This window comes from Cyclopterus lumpus, chromosome 5 (genome assembly GCF_009769545.1).
Source record: "Cyclopterus lumpus isolate fCycLum1 chromosome 5, fCycLum1.pri, whole genome shotgun sequence".
Lineage (NCBI taxonomy): Eukaryota > Metazoa > Chordata > Actinopteri > Perciformes > Cyclopteridae > Cyclopterus > Cyclopterus lumpus.
This window is the reverse complement of record NC_046970.1, coordinates 9,806,229-9,831,121: the sequence shown is the minus strand read 5'-3', so window position 1 is coordinate 9,831,121 and position 24,893 is coordinate 9,806,229. Positions and strand designations below refer to the sequence as shown.

General features: G+C 39.8%; 1 protein-coding gene across 1 annotated transcript in view; it reads left to right on the top strand.

Annotated features, from left to right (window-relative positions):
• The window catches only part of LOC117730452 (receptor-type tyrosine-protein phosphatase gamma-like), a 409,107-nt gene extending 395,204 nt beyond the window's left edge, over positions 1 to 13,903 (top strand). Inside the window, 11 exon segments of the mRNA XM_034532172.1 lie at positions 241 to 379; positions 816 to 987; positions 2,133 to 2,269; positions 3,385 to 3,531; positions 4,954 to 5,047; positions 5,908 to 5,984; positions 7,206 to 7,334; positions 8,496 to 8,642; positions 9,445 to 9,587; positions 12,316 to 12,451; positions 12,951 to 13,903. Of these exon segments, the coding sequence (XP_034388063.1) occupies positions 241 to 379; positions 816 to 987; positions 2,133 to 2,269; positions 3,385 to 3,531; positions 4,954 to 5,047; positions 5,908 to 5,984; positions 7,206 to 7,334; positions 8,496 to 8,642; positions 9,445 to 9,587; positions 12,316 to 12,451; positions 12,951 to 13,100 (1,471 nt within the window). The 3' untranslated portion in view covers positions 13,101 to 13,903.
• The last annotated feature ends 10,990 nt before the right edge of the window (positions 13,904 to 24,893 follow it).

Below are 24,893 nucleotides of genomic sequence, written 5' to 3'. Positions count from 1 at the left end.
TATGACTTTGGTTTAGCCGTGGAGGAAATACCTTGGCACAAAACAATACAGCTATTTGAGCTGTTTGATGGGAAAAGTGATCCATAAAAAAACTAATTTCCGAGACTAGTAAAATTGACACACCTTCCACCCTCCACTATTGTGTTGACAGAGATTGGAATTGACTCATCTGTGCTTGTGTGTGTGTGTGTGTGTGTGTGTGTGTGTGTGTGTGTGTGTGTGTTTGTGTGCATGTACTCTACAGAGAAAATGTGACCAGTACTGGCCAACAGAGAACAGTGAAGAGTACGGCAACATGGTAGTCACACTGAAAAGCACTAATGCTCATGCCTGCTACACCGTTCGCCGCTTCATATTACACAACACTAAAGTCAAAAAGGTGAGAACGAGAGGGAAGAAGTGACACAGTGAGATAAAGATGGTCCCCTTAGTGAAGTGTTGGAGGGTTTGTACTATTCCACACAGATCCTGCTGACCAGACAGAGAAAGATATGCACATTTTTGATTGATTATAATTTTTTTATTGAAGAATAACACCTCTCATGAGCTCCCTTAACTTGGTGACAAATACATTGCATTTCACAATAAAAGCATTGTTCCATTCTGCCAGTGGAAAGCTTTTAATGTGAACTTTATTTAGTTTCCTAAATTAACCTATATGTTATGATATGATGCTTTCTGATATAATTGCCACATAAACTAACCATACTTTAAAGGTAAGAGTAAATTGTGCTTTCTACGTTCCCCCTCAGCTTGTCTTTTAAATTTTTCTCCAACTTAACAAACATTCCTTCTCTCCTCCTTCTTTTATATAGGGCGGGAAGGGGAACCCAAAAGCACTGTCCCAGGGTGAACGGATCGTGCTCCAGTATCATTACACCCAGTGGCCCGACATGGGTGTCCCTGAGTACACCCTGCCTGTCCTCACGTTTGTCCGCAGGTCTTCGGCCTCCCAGATGCCTGACATGGGACCCATGCTTGTCCACTGCAGGTAGTGCACTGCTTTCACTTTACTGAAGCTTCCCTCATCAGTCTTCCCCCCCCCGAATTGATGTCATTGTGCACATTAACTGTTGTTCATAGTGAGTGTGGTCACTTCTGTTCATTTAGTTTGAATAGAAGGTCTTCATGGATTGTATCCTTTCTTTGTATTTGTGAAAAATTGACTTTTCACACGTACAGTTGCATATCTAAGCAGCGTCACTGAACTTGCTGTCACAGTTGCCAGCTTGTATTTAAGGGCATTTTACAGTAAGGCGGGCGCGGAAATTACTGGTCCACTGACTGTGACCCCGGGGGGAGTACGGAGGTCTCTGCTATCATCTGCACTGTGATTATCGATAATAACTTGTCACGCGGCCTCGCCACTGTGGCTGCAGACACACTGCTCATTACTACCATTTTGTACCGGCACATACACATGCAGACATCCTACTGCTCATTATACAAAAAACAGACACACTCATATTTACTCTGCTGCCCTGCTGCTTTAAAGCAACAGGAAACTCAGAATAATTCAGTAAGTACAGGAGAGGTGTTAATTGGGTCTGTGGCCATGCTGTCAACTTGTAGAAATATACAGAACACACTTCTGCTGTTCTTTTAGTTATATGCTCACCTTTTCTTAGTTTCAATACTCAGTTTTTGTCTGTAAAAATTAATTCCCTAAAAATATTACAGAATGGGAATCAGTAAACACGCTAACGAGGCTATCATGTATGTAAAGGACATGTCAATGATTACTTCATTATGGTCTAATTAAATTCACAGACAAATAACAACACTTTGAAATATAGTAATAATCTGACGTCACAGGATAAATTACATTTAAAGAGACTAGCGTTGATGAGACAATTATGTCCCAACTTGCCAACAAAAGTGTCTTCATGAATCTGTGTCCTTTTTTAAGCTGGACTTGCACTATGGACGTGATATTTTAAAATTATTCTTGTGCTTTATAGTTCTGCCGATGCATTTGTGACAGTTTATTGTGTAAAAAAAAGATGTTTCTCTTTTAAGATACATAGATAGACCCCAAATATTGTGGTTTAAAATATGAATGTCTCTAGACCCTCAAGAAACAACTAATACAAATTGAATTTGGAATTTGAATTTTAAATTTGTGTTTGCAGTGCTGCGTCGGAGTCGGACGGGGACGTACATTGTCGCAGACAGCATGCTGCAGCAGATCAAAGACAAGAGCACAGTTAATGTACTCGGCTTCCTCAAACACATACGCACCCAGCGCAACTACCTAGTCCAGACTGAGGTTTGTATATCTATACTGGGGGCAACTGTGGCTCAGTGGAGACCAGGGTCATCCTTCGATCAGAGGATCGGTGGTTCGATCCCCGTCTCCACTAGCCCATGTCGATGTGTCCTTGAGCAAGACACTTAACCCAAAAACTGCTCCATACGGTATGTGCATGTGTGTGATTGTTAGTTAGTCCTGATGGGTACTTTGCATGGGTGAATGATGTCATGTAGTGTTAAAGCGCTTTGAGTGGTCGGAAGACTATAAAAGTGCTATACAAGTACAGGTCCATTTTCCATTTACCATTTACAAGTACATGTCCATATCCTGTGTCTAGTGTGAGCCCAAATGTTTGAGACTTGTAGGGCAAGGTAGCTCTTAAAGAGTGACTAAACCCCCAATCCAGCAATTTCTTAAAGCATTACTGTTGTGGATTCAGGTCATAATCCTGACATTTCAGTGCAAAGTATTTGAATTATACATAGCCTACTGTGTTATAAATATGCATAGCGACTGCTTCTACTACTTGAAACCCGGCAACCGCTTGATCTGGTGGCAGGTGACATACATGGAGGGAGCTATTGTCTGTAACCAACCAACTCCCCCCTCCCTGTGCCCTCTTATTTAATTAGCCCTATAAATTGCTATTGCTAATCAATAACACTAATGCTAATCGCTACCGTAACACATGTTTTTGTAATTTGTCACAATAACAGTCCCTTTACAGCAATCTTACCCAATGACAACATACAGTATAACAGTAGTCAGCCAGCATTAGGGATTAACATTAGATAGCTGAAAGGGTAACTCATATGATTAACAGTCATTTAAAAACAGTGACCTAGTCTGGCTACATGTCAAAGTAACGTAGACCAAACCCAGCAATCCATGTGGTGCTTTTTATGTTCGGTAGCATGAAAGCATGGTGGAATGGTAGTAGCCAGCAGCTACTTAATGCTAATTATTTTTTCATCCACACAGTCTGGAAAACTTTGAGAGTGACAGCAAATCTGTCATTGTTGCCGTTGCAATGCAAATCTATGATTTGGGCATGCCAAACACCATCTTGCCATAGGCTACCAGCTGCTAACAATCTTTTCGTGTCCTCTGTCACCATTTGGCTGATCAAGGAGCAGTACATCTTCATCCACGATGCCTTGATGGAAGCCATTTTGGGGAATGAGACAGAAGTGACAGCCAGCCAGCTTCACAGCTACTTCAACAGCATCACAACACCAGGACACAGTGGACGGACACATCTGGAGAAACAGTTCAAGGTGAAGGCATTTATTATTCATTGTACATGTAGTACATTTTACATTGTGACATAAAACAACAATGTGTCTCGTGTTAGGTTAAATTACCAGCAAATTATTAGTTTGTTGGCAGTATTATCTTGCTCTTATTAGCTTTTCACATTGAGTTTTTGTTTAATTACAGCTAGATTAATAATTGAAATACATGAATTAAGGTGACAAGATGCTTACAGTATTATCAAAGGTCTCAGATAACGGTCCTAAACTCCTCCAGCACAACACATCTGTATGTTCCTCTTCAAATCAACAACATACACAAATAAACAAGCTTTACATACATTTAGTAATTTTGGAGAATTTATCAAAACGTAGGCATATTATCAGTGATATTTATATATAATATCATCAGTCCTGAAATACATATTTGGTACCACCTTAATCTATAAATAATTAATAAATGGATGGTTAATTCAACTTTAAAAGTTATTTTACTGTAATTAATTATGTTTACTTATTATATATAATGCTATAACATAAGTTTTTAATAGTTTATTGTTGTTGCACTATAACATTTTGTATATTATAATGAGCACTTGTTAATAATTCGTAAACCTTTAAGAAATTGTTATACGTATAAATAATACATTAATAGATGGACCAGATATTTGTGCCAATGGTTAATATTCTGTTTCTAGTCCATCTATTCTATGTAATGTTTTCAATTTCTTAAAGATTTACAATCATTTGGTCATTATTTACAAAAGAAATGCATTAATAAACTATTCATTAATAATGTAATCAGAATAAGCTGTGATATTACGTATAATTCATAAACTAAGCATTTCATATTACACAAATTAATATTAACAATCATTGGTAAACATTATTAATTAGTAAAATAGTTATTATAAAATGTTACGAGATATTCTCCGGATCAGTTTTCCAGCTTGTCTTTCACCCAGCCCTGCTTTAGTTTGGTTGTAGGTATGATGAGGGTGGGGGAGGTAACTTGTTTTTTCATCAAAATATGCCACAATGGGGTCCAAGGTCTAGACCAGATGGAGTGTTTGAGCAAAACAATAGCTTTCTTTGTCATGGTAATTGGATGGAACCTTTGAGACACACAAGCAGCTTTCTGTTTTACATTCAGCTTTTATTCCAGAACTCTTCTGACGCTGTTGAAGTCTTTTGGAAGAATCTGATGTTGGATGTTAATTAAACTGTTCAATGAAAGGGTTATGGACACACAAACAGTGTGGGAGAAGTACATGTCTGTCACAAGATAGTCCTTCATGAAAAGCTATAGATACATTTTAATCACAACAAAAAGTAGATTTTGATAGTTTATTGTGCATATGTGTACAATGTGTACCATACATCATGCTTGTATACAATTTAAATAACTCTAACAAACACCCACCTTCTTCTCTCTTTGTATTTTAGTTGGTAAAACAGTGTAATACCAGATTCATGGAATGCTTCAACGCTCAGAAGGAGTGCAACAAAGAGAAAAATCGAAACTCCTTTGTGGTGCCATGTAAGTTTTCCACTCATATTAAAATGTATTACATTTGAAGTGAAACCACCTTTAGCAGGATTAACCAAACAGCAGAATATAATAACTGCTTGTAAAAATGTGAACTTTGAGTTTATAGTATCTGCATTATAGAAGAATGGTTCAGAGAATCTGATTTCTGTGCTATTTTATACAGATAGATCATTATTGAACTCACGAATCAAAGGCTCATTAATGTGGGTTCTGTGAGCTTTATGTGACATGCTTTTCCTTCTAGGGTTCAACATACATTTTTTATACAAATTGTTTTTTTTCTTAGTCATCAAAGAGTGTGTAAGTTTAGAAATATGATACTGTGTGATAATCAGTTGTGTGACTCTCATTTGTCATATTTTGTACAGCCATCCGAAATTACATTACAGTGAGATGATAGATTTTTTTTCAGAAAATGAACATGTCTTTGAGAAGACATTTTTATTTGCTTAGCTTTCAAACTTGCAGCAAAAACTGTGTAATATATAGTTGGCATTTCACCAACATTATCTAACGCCACCCAACTAATCTCTTGTTCCCAGAATAATTGAAATGCTTCCTTCAGCTTACAAACTTTGTCTTTATGTGCCACCATTTCGATTGTTTACAGGCTGGCTGGTCAAATTATCTTTACTCAGCTCCACGATGTTATCTGTAGTCACTGGCTGTTACACTCTTCTCTGAACCATTGGCCAAGAATTACCAAGAACTTTCTACACTGAACCACTAACAGCATAAAGATGAATAAATGCACACATAGTGGGCTCTCAGTGGGAATGCTCTGTTCTAACGATGTCTATTCTCTCCCCCTCCCCCTTCCCCCTCCCTCTCCATCTATCTGTGAGCAGCGGAGCAAGCGAGGGTCGGCCTAGCACCTTTGCCCGGCATCAAAGGCACCGATTACATTAACGCCTCTTACGTCATGGTCAGCACTACTTCCACTTCATCTGTCAATAATTGATCTTTCCAGTATCCCCTTGACATTTCCACTCAGAGCAGGTTACAGGTTATCAAGTCAAAATACACTTAGTCAGTATCACTGGCTTGGTTAAATCACTTTTTTTATAGTGGTAGCCCAAATACCCAAATGATCTAGCAGCTTATGTTGATGCTCATCGTTAAAGTGGCAGTTGCAAAGATGTTCATTTAAATGAATGACTGTTGATCAATATCTATTGCAGAAGGCGGTAACAATGGAGATGGAGTCTATGACCCACTGATGAAAGTATTGCAATATTTCTATATTTGCAGTATTACAGACATTCACTCAGGGAAAGAAATGCTGTTTTACAGTTTTATGCAATTCCATTGGTCCAGACGGCTAAACCAGGACTAAAATTTTAAGGAATGCCACTTAAGTTTCAGAACATGAAGTGTGAAGTATATGATGATTTAAGGTTGCTATATAACAAAACCAAGGACTGTACCTTTAACAGGTTCTCCATTAATTGTGTGTTGCACTTCCATAAAGTCTGGGGACTTGCAAGAGACAGGTGTAGATAAGAATGGTCTAAATCAAAGCAGCAGAGGCGGAGATATGCTGACTTTTAGTTGTGAGTCCACTTTGGTACAGCAATAACCTCCGTTTCTGGTCGAGTCTGGTCTAGTAAACCATGAAGACCTTGACTGCATGACCCTGTTTGTAATACAAGACTTCTATTCAAACTTTAAAGTCTGAAGCTCGGCCGAGATGACCCTGACATTTCCTCAGAGTTGAAGAAAAATTCCTCCAGAACCACAAAATATATTATTTAACCAGCTGAGTAGGAACTGATCTTGTGGGTAAAGATGTGGAGTTCCCCTTTAAAGCTTCACTGATAAGTTGAGAGCAGCCTTGAAACCAAATGTCTGTCAAAAAACAGTGGTTAGGTTGCCATGTGCTGTCAGGTGAGGGCACCCCCTTGTTGTTCATGTAGAGTGTGAAATCATAGCTCAGATAACAGCCACTCAGCACAAATTAGATCTAACCTTCAAAGCTCTGTTTTGTCCTTTGATTTGAAATTAAATCCTGACTGTGAAGATGAATCTCTGTGATTTACTTAGTAACGGTAACAGTTTGAGTTTACTCAGTTTGAAGTGAATAAATGTTGCCTAACTCTCCCACTAAACTGTTGTTGTTGTTGTTGTTGTTTGTTTGTTTTTACAGGGTTACTATCGGAGTAATGAGTTCATCATAACCCAGCATCCTCTGCCCCACACCACAAAAGACTTCTGGAGAATGATCTGGGACCACAATGCACAAATTATTGTTATGCTGCCTGCCAACCATGGACTGGTAAGAAACACACAGACACACACACACACACGCACGCACACACACACACACACACACACACACACAAACACACACACACACACACACACACACTGTGGTTAGCCCCATCTGCCACTTTAACAAGCATGCACGCCTTCTCAGCCTGTGTTTAAGGTATTGCGAATCACACACACGCGTTGTCTCACAGTTACCGGACTTTTATGAGGCAGCAGTTAAACTTACAGCAGTGACATGCGGTGAGGTTCGTGGCTGGTGAGGCAGTCAGATCTACAAATATATGAACCCAATAGAGTAGCTTTAATCACCATCCAATTGGCACATTGACTACTGGTTGTTTTTCATATATCATAACAGCATTCTTTACACACACATAGGTAAGGTACACATTTGATGCCACCAATTTATAGCAGCCCAGATAAAGGGTACACTACTTATTCTATGGAAAGAAAGGACATCAAATAAAAGAGTCTGGATTGGATTGAATTTACGTTTTTGGTGAGCTGATTTTGATATCTTTATTTTCCTCTTAATGTTTTCATCATGTTTTCATCATTTGTTGTTGTATTATTGAAAAACTTGGTTAAAAAGACCAAAAATAGGGGTCCTAAAGTTAGGACTGACTTGCCATTTATTTTGAGAAGCCAATTAGGAGCTACTTTTAGCCTGAGGATGTTTTTGGACAATGGCCCCTGATAAATTGCCTCAAGTAATGTCACTTGAATCAGCATCGGTTGGGGCTGAAGACTACCAGTTTCAAAATATAGGAGTGCATTGCTAAACTGATGGACTACTCAAGGGACCAGGGTGGAATGAAAATAAATAAATTGGTACGCTGGTCTGACTCTAATACCTTGTACTCACATACACAAACATGTAACCAACCACACCACAATGTGTCTCGCTTGGGTCACAGCTAAGATCAACATTTTACAGGTCATTCTGAAAATGTAAAACATGGGATTCCCTCGATAGCAACATCCAACTCCTGCAGATTTAATGACTCATAGGTTTTACATTCCAGTCCAAATTTACCCAATCCCTTTTCCCCACTAGTGTATATTTTTATTAACAAAATATATCCAGTAAAACAGTATCCTGTCACACAATGTTACATGCAATGAACAAACACGGTGACGGAACGGTCTCTGTGCTCTCCTGCAGGCAGAGGATGAGTTTGTGTACTGGCCCAGTCGGGAGGAGGCCATGAACTGCGAGGCGTTCACTGTCACCCTCATCAGTAAAGACCGACTTTGTCTGTCCAATGAGGAGCAGATCAGCATCCACGACTTCATCCTGGAAGCTACACAGGTGACTCAGTGTGTGTGTGTGTGTGTGTGTGTGTGTGTGTGTGTGTGTGTGTGTCTGTGTCTGTGTGTCTGTGTTTGTGTGTGTGTGTAATCTAAAACATGGTCATATTGATTGAACTGTATCTACCGACAACTTGCACACACTAGTGTAGTGGAACAATCAAAGGCATCATGCATACAGTATCAGTCACCATGTTGTATTAATGTGAAATAAAACAATGCATGCATGGACAGAAGTTATCATAACCTACAAACAACCAAGTAATGACATGCTTTAGCTCGTCTCTGTCCACTGCTCCCTAACACAGTGATGGATGGAAAGCAGAGCAGAGCACATTTGTAACACTGACAAGTCTGCAACTCCACATTTGAGTGGCCAGCAATTCATAAATGCAGTGCAAGTTTAAAGCTGTTGAGGACAGTATGCTGTGTGATGGGTGTTTTGAGCTTTCATAAGGGACCGGGTCTGTAGACTTACACAAGACACAGTTCTTTCCCTACTCATTATTTTTCAAAGCTGCTTGCACTTTTATTTATTTTTTATGTATCGCTCGTGTGTAAATTTCACTTGAGAGACAAACAAAGTCCCTCAGATATGAGAACTCCTTTATTCACATGTTGTGAACATTAATTAAATAAGATATTTTTTTACCAATGCTTCTACCAGCCAAATCAGAAACAGAAGATCTCAATCTCATTATTTTGTTTCAAAGCTGAATAAAGTAGGATGGATGAGTTGAATAGAACTGTTCTCAACCAAACCTCCTTTATCTAACCTCCATCTCTCTCCGTCTGTTCACCAGGATGACTACGTTTTAGAGGTTCGTCACTTTCAGTGCCCCAAGTGGCCGAAACCCGACGCACCCATCAGCAGCACCTTCGAGCTTATCAACGTCATTAAAGAGGAGGCCGCCACCCGCGATGGACCAACCATCATCCACGATGAGTCAGTCACACATTTGATCTACTCTTATCCTCTGTCAGCACATCACTACTCCGCTTATTTATAACTAGGTACAGTGAATTAGAAAAGCTAAGTGGAAATCGAACACCAATGCATCCAGTTAATTATTACATTATAGTTGGATATGGTAGGATGAGGGGGACTAAAGCACTTTTATCCATTGTCATGTCTCATGATATATTGATAAGCCTTTGGCAGAGACATGCGATAAAACTCCAAATGAACTGCTCTTGCACATCTGAAGAAGTGACATTAAAAAAAGAAAGTCTCTCCTGGCCTCGTACAATCAAACTGCCATCGTTTCCTATTCAATTTATCACAAGAGCTTCCAACCTGCTGGCTCCTAATTCTTACAGAAGCCCCTTCATCTAAATTAAGCCTAAAGCTCCACAGACTGACAACTGAGCAATTTAGGACCAGCAATGAAATAATGAAATATATCTGCAAAACATGAAGGTAAATGTGTGATATGACACAGCGCTGTGGTGTTGTTGTAAGCCATTCTATAAAAACATGCTCTGGTGGCTGTGTTAAAAAGCGTTGACTTCCCCCAGGTGAAATGGTGTTAATTAAAACAACACATTTAACACAGATAACTCTACCATTGAAAACAACCATTTTTTATTGATTGCACTTTTTTACTGGTTCACAATGTTTTCCTGCAAAGAGGAATTCCATCCAGTTCAAGATGCAAGGAAGCAATTTGTTTACGTATTTGAACATATTTCAGTCGTAATGCATACCCCAGAGAAAAAGGCCGGCACTTTGAAATGAATGAACATTTAATTGGTCAGCTGGACACAGAACATTGTTCTAATGTAAATCCCATGCGATTTCGTCCTTATTCGTAAAGTTTGTAAGAAGATATGTGTCACGGGCTGAAAAAAACACCCGTGAGCTCATTAAAAACAGTTTTGACTGGTTCAATTCACAACGTTTTCTGAGCTCTTCGTTGGCCACAGTTACAGAGCGTCACTGTCAACTTTCACAGTTTGGCTGGTACTCAAAACGTTTTGAGTTTCGTTTCCCAGATCTGATTTCAGGTCGACAGAGGATGATAACTTGAATCATAACATTTAAATGAAATCACTGCAGCATTTAATTACTACGCACATACTATTGAATATCATAACATTATGATGAACCACAATAGGGTGGTTGTTTTCCCCAATATTAGGTAGTTCCGTAATTTTCAATCCAAGCTTAATATATTTTTTGTCTGTGAGCATAAAAAAAATAGGCTGATAGACACTGGCATTCTGACTAAGTGTAGTGAGGAAAGACACATATTGTTTTACTTCTAAACAACAAGTGACAGCTCCTTCAACCTTCCGACTTCCCTCACAGGTACCCCAGGAAACTGCCCAATTAAACGTAATGAAAGTGTCTTCAGTATTGACACACATTAGTGGTCCTGAACGACGCTCTAGTCCAGCAGCTCTGCTCATGTTTATTCATTAGAATAACGAAGATTGCTTGTCGCATCCTCAAGAAGAAAAGTGACTAATTGAGCACTTCATGCGGTTGCCATGGTGGGCCGGCTTGCAGCACCTAAGAGACTGTCAGTTAGAGGATCTTCCTAATTGTCTGCACACTCATTATCCAGCCAGGCGTTGGTTGTTAGCAGGGGTTTCCGCTGCGCTGCTGACAGGGCTGCTAATGGAAGAGGAGACCCTTTACGTTGGGAAGGCGTTCTCCAGGGAGCCTCACGCTGGGCCGAGCTGTCGTCCTCAGGTGGATTCACTTGCTAATAAATCTTTAATCTCAGAGCAGGATTCCTGAATCTGTGAGGGTCTTCACTCCCCGGCTGAGCTGCTGTCAAGGACAACTCAAACGCTGAGTAGTTAAGGTCCTCACAGCACCCCAAATCAGGATTTAAGAGAGATTTTCCTGTAGCCAAGATCAGAGGAGACAGATGATTTCTTTGGTGAGGGACCATTTATAATTAGTAGAATCCTACAAATGTCTACCATACTGTAAATCAGACAAGCTACAAAGCGAGCTGGGTGGTAAATGGTAAATTAACCTGTACTTGAATAGCGCTTTTCTAGTATTCCGACCACTCAAAGCGCTTTAACACTACATGACATCATTCATACATTCACAACCATTCATTCACAGATGACGCTGGATACCATGCAAGGTGCCACCTGCCCATCAGGACTAACTAACATTCACACACATTCACACACCGTAGGCACAGCTACGTGAGCAACTTTGAGGTTAAGTGTTTTGTCCAAGGACACATCGACATGGGCTAGCGGAGCCACGGATCGAACCGCCGATCCTCTGATTGAGGGACAATGAAATGTAGACTTTAATTGTTTTGAGCATTACGACATGAGGTCTTTTCGAGCCTATTCTACCACTGAACATGTAAAGCACAGCATATTTGAAGGCAATGCAGTAGTTCAATGATATGAAATGTAGCTACATTGAGTGGTTTTCCTCAAACCATGATTTCCACCTACAAATGAATTGTTACTTTCCATCTAATTTTCCTGTGATGAAACCCTCAAGCCAAACATGTCAAGTGTACACAGAAGAGAGATTATCTTTTTGATAACCTCAGGACCGCTTCAGGAGTTTACTGTCCCATTACAGCTTTTAAAAACAGCCATATCAGTGGTATGTTAACAAACTAAGAGCTTCTCTGATCTGATTGTGTATATAAATGCTAACCACAGCCCCTGACTGTGTGTCTCGTCAGGTTGGGAGCAGTATCGGCCGGCATGCTGTGTGCCCTCACCACACTGTCTCAGCAGCTGGAGAGCGAGGGCGCCGCCGACGTCTATCAAGTGGCCAAGATGATCAACCTCATGAGGCCAGGAGTCTTCACAGACATTGTGAGTGTGACCATACACCTTAGAGTGGTTCTGATCATTCAGAATGAAAGCAGATAACACAAAGCTGATCAAAGTCACTTTGTTAGGTTTGATTCCGTCTATAGAAGGACTGAGAGAATCACACATGTATTCTCTTACAATTATTCATCATTACGTACTTCAATTACTTTTGAACGTACTCCAATTTATTTGTCATATCTTAAAACAATTTGTTCACAAATACTTTAGCAGTAATAAGTAAACATATACTTTGCTATGTAATACCACAGGTTCCACATGCCAGTTTGCTCACATTTGACTGAAAGTTAGAAGAAAACAGCATCTCTTAGATGAATCTAGTTTGGTATCGTGATATCATGGTAAATAATAAGGCAGATTTACATCCAGATTGAGCAAACCAATATGCTACAGTATAACTACAGGGTACGGCTCGAAGAGGAAAAAGGTATGGTTGTCATGTTCACCTGTTCTCCTGTGTATATGTGTGATGGCTCCACAGGACCAGTACCAGTACCTCTACAAAGCTCTGCTCAGCCTCGTCAGCACCAAGGAGAACGGCTCGTGTTTTCTGACCAGAGACACTAATGGGACTATGGCGTCCATGTCCGACCAGCCTGACCAGGCAGAGAGCATAGAGTCATTGGTCTGAGAGAGGCCCTTCGGGGGCCCGGAGCTGAGCTGAGCTGAGCTGAGCTGAGCTGAGGGTCTTTTGGTTCTAAACCACCTGTGAGGTCTCTGAGCTACAATGGAGGCACTCAACTTTGTAAACTGTCAAGGAACTATTGTGATCAAGACTTTGTGAGGCCTTTTTGCCAGACTCTTGGTTAAAATGAATAACCTGATTACTTTTTTACACTGATAAAAAGTTTTTGATATTTATTTTTTTTTGCCATTTTATGTCTTAATGGTCTCCTACTGAAGGGTTTGCACCTGCGTTTTTGAGTTTTACGACGACGTCGGTAGGCAACGGGAAACACTTTTCGGTCTTTTCTTGTTTGCACTATATAATGTCAGTGTTACTGCCTATACTAAAGCTGACTCACTCGGCTTTTTTTCCACTCAAGCTCTGATTTTTCTTTTTGACATTCCTCGGCTGTGGCCCTTATTAAATCAACTGCTTCTGTGAAGGACATTGTTCTGCTGCCACTCACCAGTTGATTTAAGACAGTGGACGGAGGAAGGCACCAAGTCTCCGCCTCAGTGACAAAATGCTGTACCACTTCAGCTCAGCGTGACCTCCTCCGCCCTGCTCATCGATAGTACTCATACTACCACTCATTTATCACAAGAACTGAGATCTCGGAACCTATTGCCACAGACAAGTAGTGCTTGTTTTATTAAAAGTAGTTTCCTCTTCACCGTTTCTTTTTTTTACCTTGTTTTCTTGTCACTCTCCCTCTTATTAGCGAGTCACACCCATGTTAGAATACTTAAGGTGGTGTAATAACTGCTACTGTGAAATTGTATTATTATTTCTTTGTATAATTCAAATTATACTTTTTAATATATGGAAATACTGTGTGTATACATATATAAATATATCCTTATCATAATAACTTTGTGATTTTTGTACATGTCCTTTGTGGCCTCCTGCCTCAGGCCGGTGGATTTACCAATCCAGTACTCACAGCTGATTTACAGCCATCTGGAAGCAGACTCCCTCGGTCCTCTACGTTCTTGTATGCTGCTATGTCATCTGAACCCACACACACACACACACACAAATACTTCCATACAAACGCCACCAGTAGTGATTCTACATTTGTAACATTTACTTCAACAAACGATGCAACGATATGACATTGCCTCTCTTTGACATTCATGTTTTTTTAAGTTCTTTTTTTCTGTCATGAGTTCATTCTGACAGACAAGCACGAATTAAGAACACAGAGACCTGTATGTGGAGCTACCAGTTACTCACATGCACCTGTGTGTCTTTACAGGGTTGAATCAGTGTGATCCGCAGGGGAACAGCAGACTCAAAAACAAGCTCTATGCAACAAGTTGGTTAGGTTTGAGAAATCTGAAACAGGGTTTAAAACAGTCTTTGGCTTCTCAGTGTTAGTCCAGTGCAGATTGACTAGACCTTTTTAATTGTATTTGTGTTTATGTCGTCCGGACAGAGTAAACACTACTAAATAACTCTCTTCTTCTGCTTTAAAGGGTCTTCATGTTCTTGACATGATATACTTCATCTTTGATAATGCATGTGGTGTAAGAATGGAGAATCAGACAAGAAAGAGTTTCCCATAAGATTTCCCTTTATTCACAAACTAGAGGTCTAAAGCTAGTGCTTTGACAACCATAATGTGTAATTACTCACAATGAACTGCCACATGTATTAGGGTTTGTTATGAAGAGCTTTGTACACACCTGTTTTGGGATTTATCGATTCCTGACTTCATTTTGGAACGTTCTCATCTTCCATCTGCACGGTCTGTAGCAGCCCCATATACTGTATAGTGTTTACAAAATGGTGGATGAAAGTTAAGGCTCAGGTGTTGCTGAATTTCCCAAAAGACCGCAGTGATACAGTAATATGTCTACCATGACAAAATATTTCATGTAGCTTTGAAAATGCTTTCAGTCACTGGTATAATGTCCCAGAATCAACTAGCGCTAGTGTGTCTCAAGTCAAGTTAGGAAATGTGGAAGACGTTCAGTAATCACACATTGCTTTGCAAGACTATTGTCATGTTTCTTTAGTTTAATGACTCATGATTCATGTTACATTATTGCGAATGTGTTGAAAGTAAAGGTGGTTCTTGCTTTGATTTCTTACTTTGATAATATGACAAGAAAATGAAACATGATTTGATAAGAAATGCAATCAATATGCAGATCATTCATTTACTTAATTGCCATTTCATTGTTGACAAATTCTATGAAAAGGCCAAAACCTTAGACATAGAAAAGGAGTAGAATGGACATTGAACTTTTGTGGTCACAAGAGGAAATGGCGATAGTTGTTAGTTGTTATGGTGGCAACACACGTCAATGCAGCAGTAAATTGTTTTAGCAGCTCCCGGTAAGAGAGTGGACGCAGAGATGGCTGTCTTGGTACATAGTTAGCTTGTCTTACTCCAGAGCGGCAGGGAGTGAGGCAGAAGGACTGTTAGACCCAGCAGCAGCCCGCTGTTCAGATTATTTTATATCACCAGTGTAGCATTAAAGGATGGTAGAATTAGAGAGCTAGCTAACGAGCCAGCTATCTGCTAGTTAGCGAGCTAGCTATCTAATTGCACAATGCTTTAATGCTAAACCGGTTCCAGAAAATGAGCCGAACAAAGATGTCACTCAACTGGTGATAGCAATGTGCTTTCCTAGGGTGTGCAGATTAAGCATTGAGTTGTTAAATTTTACGCATTTACTCTGTCTCTCTGTGCTTTGTAATGCTATTATTTTTTCTAACCTTAATACTCCACTGCTCATTTTAGTAATTGTTGCAAAACCAACATAATGAGTCTGCATCATGCCATAAGTTTGTTCAGTTTACCCACTACAACGCTCAAAATGGCAATGATATACTTAAAAATGTCCGCTGCTCTGACCATCCTGCTACATTACTTTGAATGGGAGTGTCCCATCTACTCCTATTCTATTACGCCGACCAAAACCAAGAAGATGGTAGTCTATCGCTCAATCTTTAGAATCCGATTCCCCTACCCTTTCTGTGGAACCTTTACTACTTAACAGTCTTATCCTTTGATATACAACAAATTGGCAGCAATTGCCAAAATACACACAACTCATTAACCTTGTGGCCTGACAAACTGTTGCTCTTCCCAATAAACTATTCATAAACACACAGAAACGTAAGCTTAAGCTGTCTTACCTTTATCAGCGGTTTCTAGACACAAAGCATCCACAATGTCATTCAAAGCCAGAGCTTCCCATACATGATGTGTCGGTCATAGTATGCAGACCTGAGAGCCAAATTTCTAATACGTCACAAACTGGACCGCAAGCGCTCTCTTTCACGATGTTGTCCACTGTGTATTATTAAGGTCGTTGACTAGTAAAAACAGATGGAGGTCCATTCCAGATCCGTGCTTGCTGACAGAGGTCTGATCACCCGCTCCAAACTCCCAAGGCCTTGTGTACATAGTTTCCATTCCTCACTCCCTTTTCTCTAGAGATGTATTTCTTTGGGGTTTTGTGGCCTACAAGCAAAGAGCAGAGTCTGAATTGTTCCCTGCTTTAGCTGCAGTAACCCCTTACACGCACACATGCACACATTTTTCCACACACATATTTTGTTTGACAGGATATTCTAATTTAGCCGCTGATTTTAATGATATTCTGTGCCATCGATGGCAGGAAATTAAAACTTGTGGTTTCGCATTTTGTATTAAAATGTGAAAGGATTTTTTTTTCACACAGCACAAAACAGATAATGTTTCAAATGCCAGGGGGACAAATGTATTTTGATCTTTTCGAAAAACTTTTACCAAAGACTTGAATTCTTCCTGTGCAGAAAAATATGTTGTGCAAGCTCTTCTCTCTCTTTTTCCTCTCCTCTCACTGAATACCCAATCCCTCTTTCTCCACCACACACTATATCTGTATTTGTATCAGTGTCCTTACAGAAATTTGCTTCAAAGTCTTACTTGCGTATTTGTTTGCTTTAACTCCAGCATCAAAGTCCTCACATGCATTTATTGTTATACAACATAATTTGTGATAAAGAGATGCATCTCAAGATAAACTGAACAGACAGAGGAGCATTACAGATACAAAGCTTTTCTATTTCTGGTTCTCTTGCAGTGTTTTCTCCTTTTGAAATGGGAGCCATACGAGCTAAACTCTTTAAATATGAAACAACATGTTCTGTTTCTAGGGCTTTTCTTTCTTTTCTTTTATGAAACACATTTTGTTTAAGTGCCCGGTCACATCACAAAGTTGCACAGCCAAATTCATATGCGCATCCTCGAAAAAAGCCACAGGAGCCTACTGTCGCTGCTAGCTAACATGCTAGCTAGCCAATAGCGTGCTAGTGCTAGTCAGTCAAAGTAGCTTTGCCATACTAATTGGCTTGCTACCAGTCGTTAATGGGACAATACGTTGAGGAGGTTAAAGGAATACTATTCACACCTGTATAACGACTGAACATGCGGCGTGGATCCGAGTGGAGTGATATGAAATTGAATGGTGTGTCAAGCTAACATAAAAGCTGCCTTCATTTTGGATAACCAATCCTTCCCAGCTTAGCACTGTAAAGTCAGTATGCAGCTGCTTAACGGCATGTTGAATATAGTGACCGAGTGAAATGCTGTTATAAATGCTGGTGTGACCGGACCCTTGAGATGGTCATTCTGTCATTTCTTTCTGTCTCCATATTTAAGCTATTCTGATCATTTGATCATTCCGAATGAAACGTGGCTAGTGTTGCCATAAGTACACACACACACACAGCTGTACTGTCATTAAGAAATGTACATATATTTGTTTCCCTCTGTAACCCAGCCATTCTCTGGAAACTATATGTATTGACTGTGAGGAAATCTTCCACAGATTTTGAAATTCCATCCCAAACTTAAGTCTTTTACATTATCTTAATGTAACATTTACCACAGACCTCTCACAAGGTTTCCAAGCTGACACACATCAGGTCTATAATCACAAACATTTTAAATCCGTTCCCGCCTTTGGAATTCACTCATGGTGTTGCTGTTTGTGGAGGATTGTGTGGAAGCCAGTTGTCTGTGCATCCAGATTGTGGTCATCATCACACTCCAATTTCCAGCTTCACATCCTCCATTAATGTTCAGGCAGTGATTGTGATATTACTATGTTACTTACCCCTTCTTCTTTAGATTATGTTTGCTTTTGGTTTTCACCCTCTGGAGGCTGTGATTCTGTTGCCAGGCGTGAACAATAGAATAGCTCCCTCTCTTGTAAGTCACAAGGTAATTTCCTCACCATTGAATCATTTCGGAAAGGTGGCTGTCCCTTTCTCTTTTGTAACATGAAATAACATGTTTTTGTTTTATTTTTGTTTGTTTTGTTTTGTTGAAAGCTATATCAAAGCATTCTATGATAGTGTTATTTAATATGTAAATGGTATTGCTACACATAAAATAAAATATTGGTTTTGATGTAATTATCTGAAATCATTTGTGTGATTATATTTGTATTTTTTTTACAAGCTTTTTTAATGTTAAACATCCAGTGAGGTTTAAGCTCTGGTTTGTTCCACCAACTCACTTTAGTATATAGTATAGTTCCCTTTGTTACCAGTTACTTGTTTTTAATTTAATTTAACAGAGACATTACTGAATCCTTATATTTAAATATACATGTATTCTCCTAATATTTGACAAGAGACTGATGATGCCTCCATTATTGTTCAAACAAATCCTTCATTATTTAGTAACGGGCAGCACATAATGAATCTGCTCCTATTTATCAAACTGTTAAAATGGATATTCTGGACATAAATGAAAGATGGACATTTCGCTCATGAAAACATTGTAGGCATTTTTTTTTAAAGACCAAACAATTGGGGAAGATGAGTACTGGAAATCATTTGGTCTGACAGGCTGTTGCTGAACATACATGATGAATTAATCATGTGATCACTTAGGAATTCCTCTTAAAGGAGCAATAGACAACATTGATAGCATTAATATATCATTAAACAGTTATTATCTATGTAAAGATATAGTGGGGTAATGCCTACCTGAGCAGAGTATCTGAGCTTCTCCATGTGTTGACATAGCTGGGCCGGCTTAAGTGAAATTCTGAGACATTTAATGAATAGGGACCCAGAACAATGATGAAATCCTTCAGAAAAGCAATTTGTCCTACAAAGTTTAGACTTATCTGATCCTTCTATTACACACTTGTAAGTGCACCATTATAGTGTTAACAATATGGTTGACCAGAGCATGTATGTGAGCCACTAAAATGTAACTCTTCTTAAAGAATTCACATAATTTTGTCTATCTTAATACCCACACTCTTAAACAACAAAAACAAGTTTGGAGCATAATGGATTCAGTATGAATATTTATCATATTAGATGTTGTGCTGAGAAATAAAATAAATATGGTGTATTAAAACTAGGAACAAATTACAAATGATTCTAAATTAAGATTCATATGGACATTGCATTATTGCACCACTCTATGGTAGCCCAGAGAGCTCAACATACGGCCAATTCAGGAAACATACAATAGACAATAAAAAGCTAATTAAGAAAACGTCATCAATTTGACAGCATGAACAACATTTTAAAAGTGCTGCAAATGTAGAAAACAAAGAAATGTGGCACACAACTCCACAGAAACCATTTCCAGGAGACACTAATTAGAAAACAGTGTCATTAAACCGTGCCACTGTCCCAGCTGCACTTACACCTTTCTTCTCTCCCTATTGATGTATTATACCATGTAGAAAGTAAACAAGACTATAACCAACAATTTGTACTGACCCCAATCAGATTGATCTCTGTGGCTACACAAAGAGGCCAGCTCGTGATCGGAAGTTATTGGGTCTAGACACGTTTTACATTAACAGCAACGGGATGTGGATTTTGGGGTGACTGGGCCTGTGATGTATTGATAGCTTTTGTGATGCAGCCGAAACACATCGCCTCTGGTAGCCAGTTTGTATTGGCTGATGCAATTCACTGTGAACGCTCAAATCAGCGTGTCCCTTCTGACGATTTGATTCCATGGCTCTGTGCGGCAAGTAAACAAAGTACACACACGTTCCAACACCATTACAAACAATACAGATTTATAAACATGTTTTTCAATATATTGTATTAGTTTAATCCAGTGGTTCTCAAACTTTTTCTGTCGCGCCCCACTTCAAAGGAAGAAAAATGTTCGTGCCTCAACAAAATTGTAACAAAATGGTCCATGCTGAATTTTTATTAGAATAATGGAATAAAGAAAATTGCAATCACTTTCAAGTAAACCAGATTGCTCCATCAGACAAAAACAAATAAAAAGTGCAATCACTTTGTTAGAACAATGCAAATAAAGTTGTGCAAAAAATAACTAATATTTGGCAAATAGCTTATTGTGGCTGCAATTTACATGTACATGTATGCAATTTACATGTACATATATTCAGGCACTGAATATATGTTCAAGATAATAACAAATGCAGTGCAACCAACAAATCAAGTTCAATTGGCAATAAAGAGTTTTACACTAATAGCTTTACAAAACAATAACGTGCAATCGGTGCAAAACAAAATTAGTGCAGATATGTGTGAGCCATCAAGTTGTATCAGTATTAGTTTAAATCCACTCAGATTCTTAAAGGAATCAATATTCCCTTGATGTTTCCTGACCCACATCTCCAGCTGAGTGAAACTGCTGATCTTGGTGGATCTGAGGAAGGTGCTGGTCTCTGCCTTGAAGATGAAGATTTAATTCATTCAGCTTTCCAAATATATCCCTGAGAGAGGCCAATGTCATCAGAAATTATTCATCAGCAAATTAATAATTAGAATTGAATTAATAAATTTGACTCCAAAGTCCCCTGCCTTCGCCCTATGTCAGCTGGGATAGGCTCCAGCGCCCCCGCGACCCTAATGAGGATAAGCGGTATTGAAAATAGATGGATGGATGGACTCCAAAAAGTATATGCATGTGTAACGTTACAAAGATAAAATAAATAGTCCACCTCCTCTTTGCAGAATAATATGTGTACCATTTCATTTGTATTGTACTGTCCTGTATGACATATGTCATGCATACGTATTTCTTCTCTGAGCTCAAAGACTAGCGTCAATCCTTTTCCTCGTGAGAGCCACCGAGCTTCACTGTGAAACAGCTGAAGGCTCCGCTCCCGTCTCCACAGAGTGCGGAAAACAGTCGTGCTTTCAGGGGTCTTGTTTTTATGAACATGACCATGCTGATAGCATCGGTCAAAACTTTGTGTAGTTCACGGCACATCTGTCTGGCTGTGTGTCCATTGCACATTCGGAGAGACTCTCTTGATCAGCGCCTGCAAGCCCTTCCTTTTCCCTGCCATGGTCTGCGTACCATCTGTGCAGAAACCCACACAACTCTCCCATTTCAGCCCGTGTTCTGCTCAGAAGCCTAACGAGCTCTTCATTTAGCACACTACTAAGCTACACGGGAGTCGCAAAGGATCTTGGACCTCGCGATCGCGCATGCGCAAGTGTAACCTGTTAACGCCGTAAGCGTAACGTAAACATTTACACGTACTTTTGTAATATGTGAAGTTCTCCGCACTGCCCCCCGCGCCCCACCTGTAATACCTCGGCGCGACACAGTTTGAGAACTACTGGTTTAATCCAAAAAGAAAAGGTGGTGTATCTGCAGACCCTGAAAAGCAGAAGAAATTATGAAATGAAAGTTTACCTCAGCATCTCCTTCACCTGCTGCTGTTTCAGTATCAGCTGATACATTACACAACTATTGCCTCATATTCTGCCTGCATGCCAATTAACCAGTGTTGATAGTTCTGTGTGGGGAATCTGTGTGTTTGTGTTTAACCATGTACAGATTGAAACAGCTTGAACTGTGGGCCAATTATGAGACAATTGGCCCCTGGGCACAGACATGCAAAAGACCCCATCAACTAGGAGCAAGACACAGAGGAGGTAGTGGTATTTTCGCCTATTTCCTGGGTGTTTTTGTGTCTATTTGTAGTCATTTTATGTATTTTTGCGGTGGTTTTGCCCCTTTTTTGTCATTAATCTGTGTCTCGTTGCAGTTGCTTTTCATTTCCTTGTTGTTGTTTTATGTTTCTTTGTGGTCATTTTGCATCACTTCATGGGTTCAAGTGACATTTTGCAGGTGAAGGCCAGGAGGGGCCCGACACTTTGAGCTCCTGCGCCCTGTGCCTGGCAGGAACGTTCAGTAATCCATTCATGGCTTGAACTAGTGTTGCTCAATTCAGTGGTGTGTTTCTGCACACACGCAGCTTACACCGTGACACGGAAGAACCAGTTGCCTTGGCAGTGGAAGGTCTAGAGGTGTATCAAGGGGCCAGAGGAAAATCTGTAAAAGGACAGAATGCCTTCCCATTAACCATTCCCAGAGCAATACAACCCCTTTAGCAAGTAGGTCCAAATCAACTTGATTCAGGTTTAATATTGGACTCATTGCAGCCACCTTTTATTATTTCAGGCTTCCTTGGCCCACTGGCTGCTGCATACTTCCGATTTCAGAGATGGGATTCTGAATTCTGTCTTATAAAGATCATTGCTGTACAAAGTGTCATTGACTTTCTGATCCCTCTTCCCTCAGATTAACAACCTCGCAAACTTGAGACTCAAATCATGTTCTAGTTTTGAGGAACACTGAATAATGTCCTCATTTGAGTTGTCTGTGGCCCTGTCCTTGTAGGTCAGCAGAGGCATTTTTGCCACTTCACCTTGCCGTCTTTGGTTGAAAAGTATGATTTGTGAATAAAGGCCTTCATTAAGAGTCTTGTATGCTCTAGGGTTAGATCATTCCAAGTTTCTTTTTGGCCCCCTCCTCTGTGGCCTTTAAAACTGTATGAAGCTTCTCCACATCTTCTGTGAGTGGGATCCCCTGAGTATGTTTGTCGACGTGTCACATAAAGGTGTCAATCTGAAGCAACCGAACGCAAGAAGCTTAATACTCTATCTGCAGCCACTTTACGTGTTGCCCAATCACAATGTCTTATGTTGTGTAGTTACTTTGACTTTCAGTAACCCAATGCTTTTTTGAGACCTTAACATCTAATCAAAACGGAGGTGGGCAGCAGAAGAGCTTGTAGCATCTTCACTTTGGGGTCAACTGACTTGGCAGCAAGTACAAATTTACCCAACTCACATCTTGTAACAAACATAAACCTATTTAGATCGATCACTCCCGTATTTCTCTAGCAGTCTAACACCAAATTAACATATGTGTGGGTCATTCTTTACTTTAAAGACCAACTCATCAATTACCATTCTGCTAACAATGTTTGTGTACCTCTAAAATGATTGTCCTTTGTATGAAAAAAGAGATGAAGCAGCACATTGAACTCTTTGTTTTTTGTTGGAATTAACTTTGGCTTCATCCATCATTTTACATTTCTTATGTTTTCATAGATCATCATTTATAAAAAACATGTAACATGTGTTGCATGGTAAATATATGTTCAGATGGCTGTCTGTAGGTTACAAACTCATCATGTTGACGTCTGTTTGGTTTTTGTGAATGACATAATGCCTGGGACACTTGTTTTTTGCCGCTGTGTTTCCACGTTGGATGCCATGCCCTTTTACTCTGTAATTTTGTGCAGTATATACAGAAATGTCTCTTGTACTCCTTTTATTGTCCCATAAAGGATCATATTACAGTAATTTGAGACCTACCTTCATCCTCATTGCCAGCCCAGTAATCTGTCTCAAGGTCTCTGTCACTGCGGTCTTTGTTGCTGAGTTCCTTGTCTGCATTAATAAATGTTGTCATAGGTGACGTTTCCCCTTCTTGGAGTTATTCACATTTCGTCTTGTTTCTATTGTCTGAGGAATTTGAAGTTGAGGGGATATATTAATTTTTCATTGTGAGAGAGAATCATCAGAAGCACTGGTTCACGCGTTTGTTACTTCTAGACTGGATTACTCCAACTCCTTATTATCAGGCTGCTCTAATAAGTCTCTTAAATCCCTCCAGTTAATCCAGAATGCTGCAGCTCATGTACTCACAAAAACTAAGAAAAGAGATTACTCCTGTATTAGCTGCTCTGCACTGGCTCCCTGTAAAATCAAGAATCATATTTAAAATGAATTCTCCTCACCTACAAAGCCTTGATTGGTGATGCACCATCATATCTTAAGGAGCTTGTAGTACCATATTGCCCCACTAGAGGGCTTCGCTCACTAAATGCGGGGCTACTCGTGGTTCCTAGAGTCTTACAAATTAGGATGGGAGCCAGAGCCTTCAGTTATCAAGCTCCTCTTTTATGGAACCAGCTTCCACTTTAAGTCCAGGAGCACCTATCTCCTCTTCTCTCTCTACTTATGGATGAATTTACATCTCTCCATTGCACCTTACTAACTCTGCTTCCTCCCCAGAGTCTTTGTGACTCACGTCTCATAGGGTCCATTGGACCTGGCTGTGTCTGAGGCCTCCTGCCTGGTGAGTCGGCCTTCTGCCTTGGCCCTGCTGATGCCCCCCCGCCTCCTCTATACCTCCTTCTGTTTCATGGATTGTGGAGGTCCATTCATACATTCTGTCATATTCATTGAATGCGTTTATGTAACTCTGTAATGCTGTTCATTCTGTACACATGACATCTATTGCGTCTGTCCATCTGGGGAGAGGGATCCTCCTCTGTTGCTCTCCTGAAGGTTTCTTCCCTTTTTTCCCCGTGAAAGGTTTTTTTCTCTTATTTGTGAGGTCCTTTGACAGGGGATGTCGTATGTGTACAGATTGTAAAGCTCTCTGAGGCAAATTCGTAATTTGTGATATTGGGCTGTATAAACATGAACTGA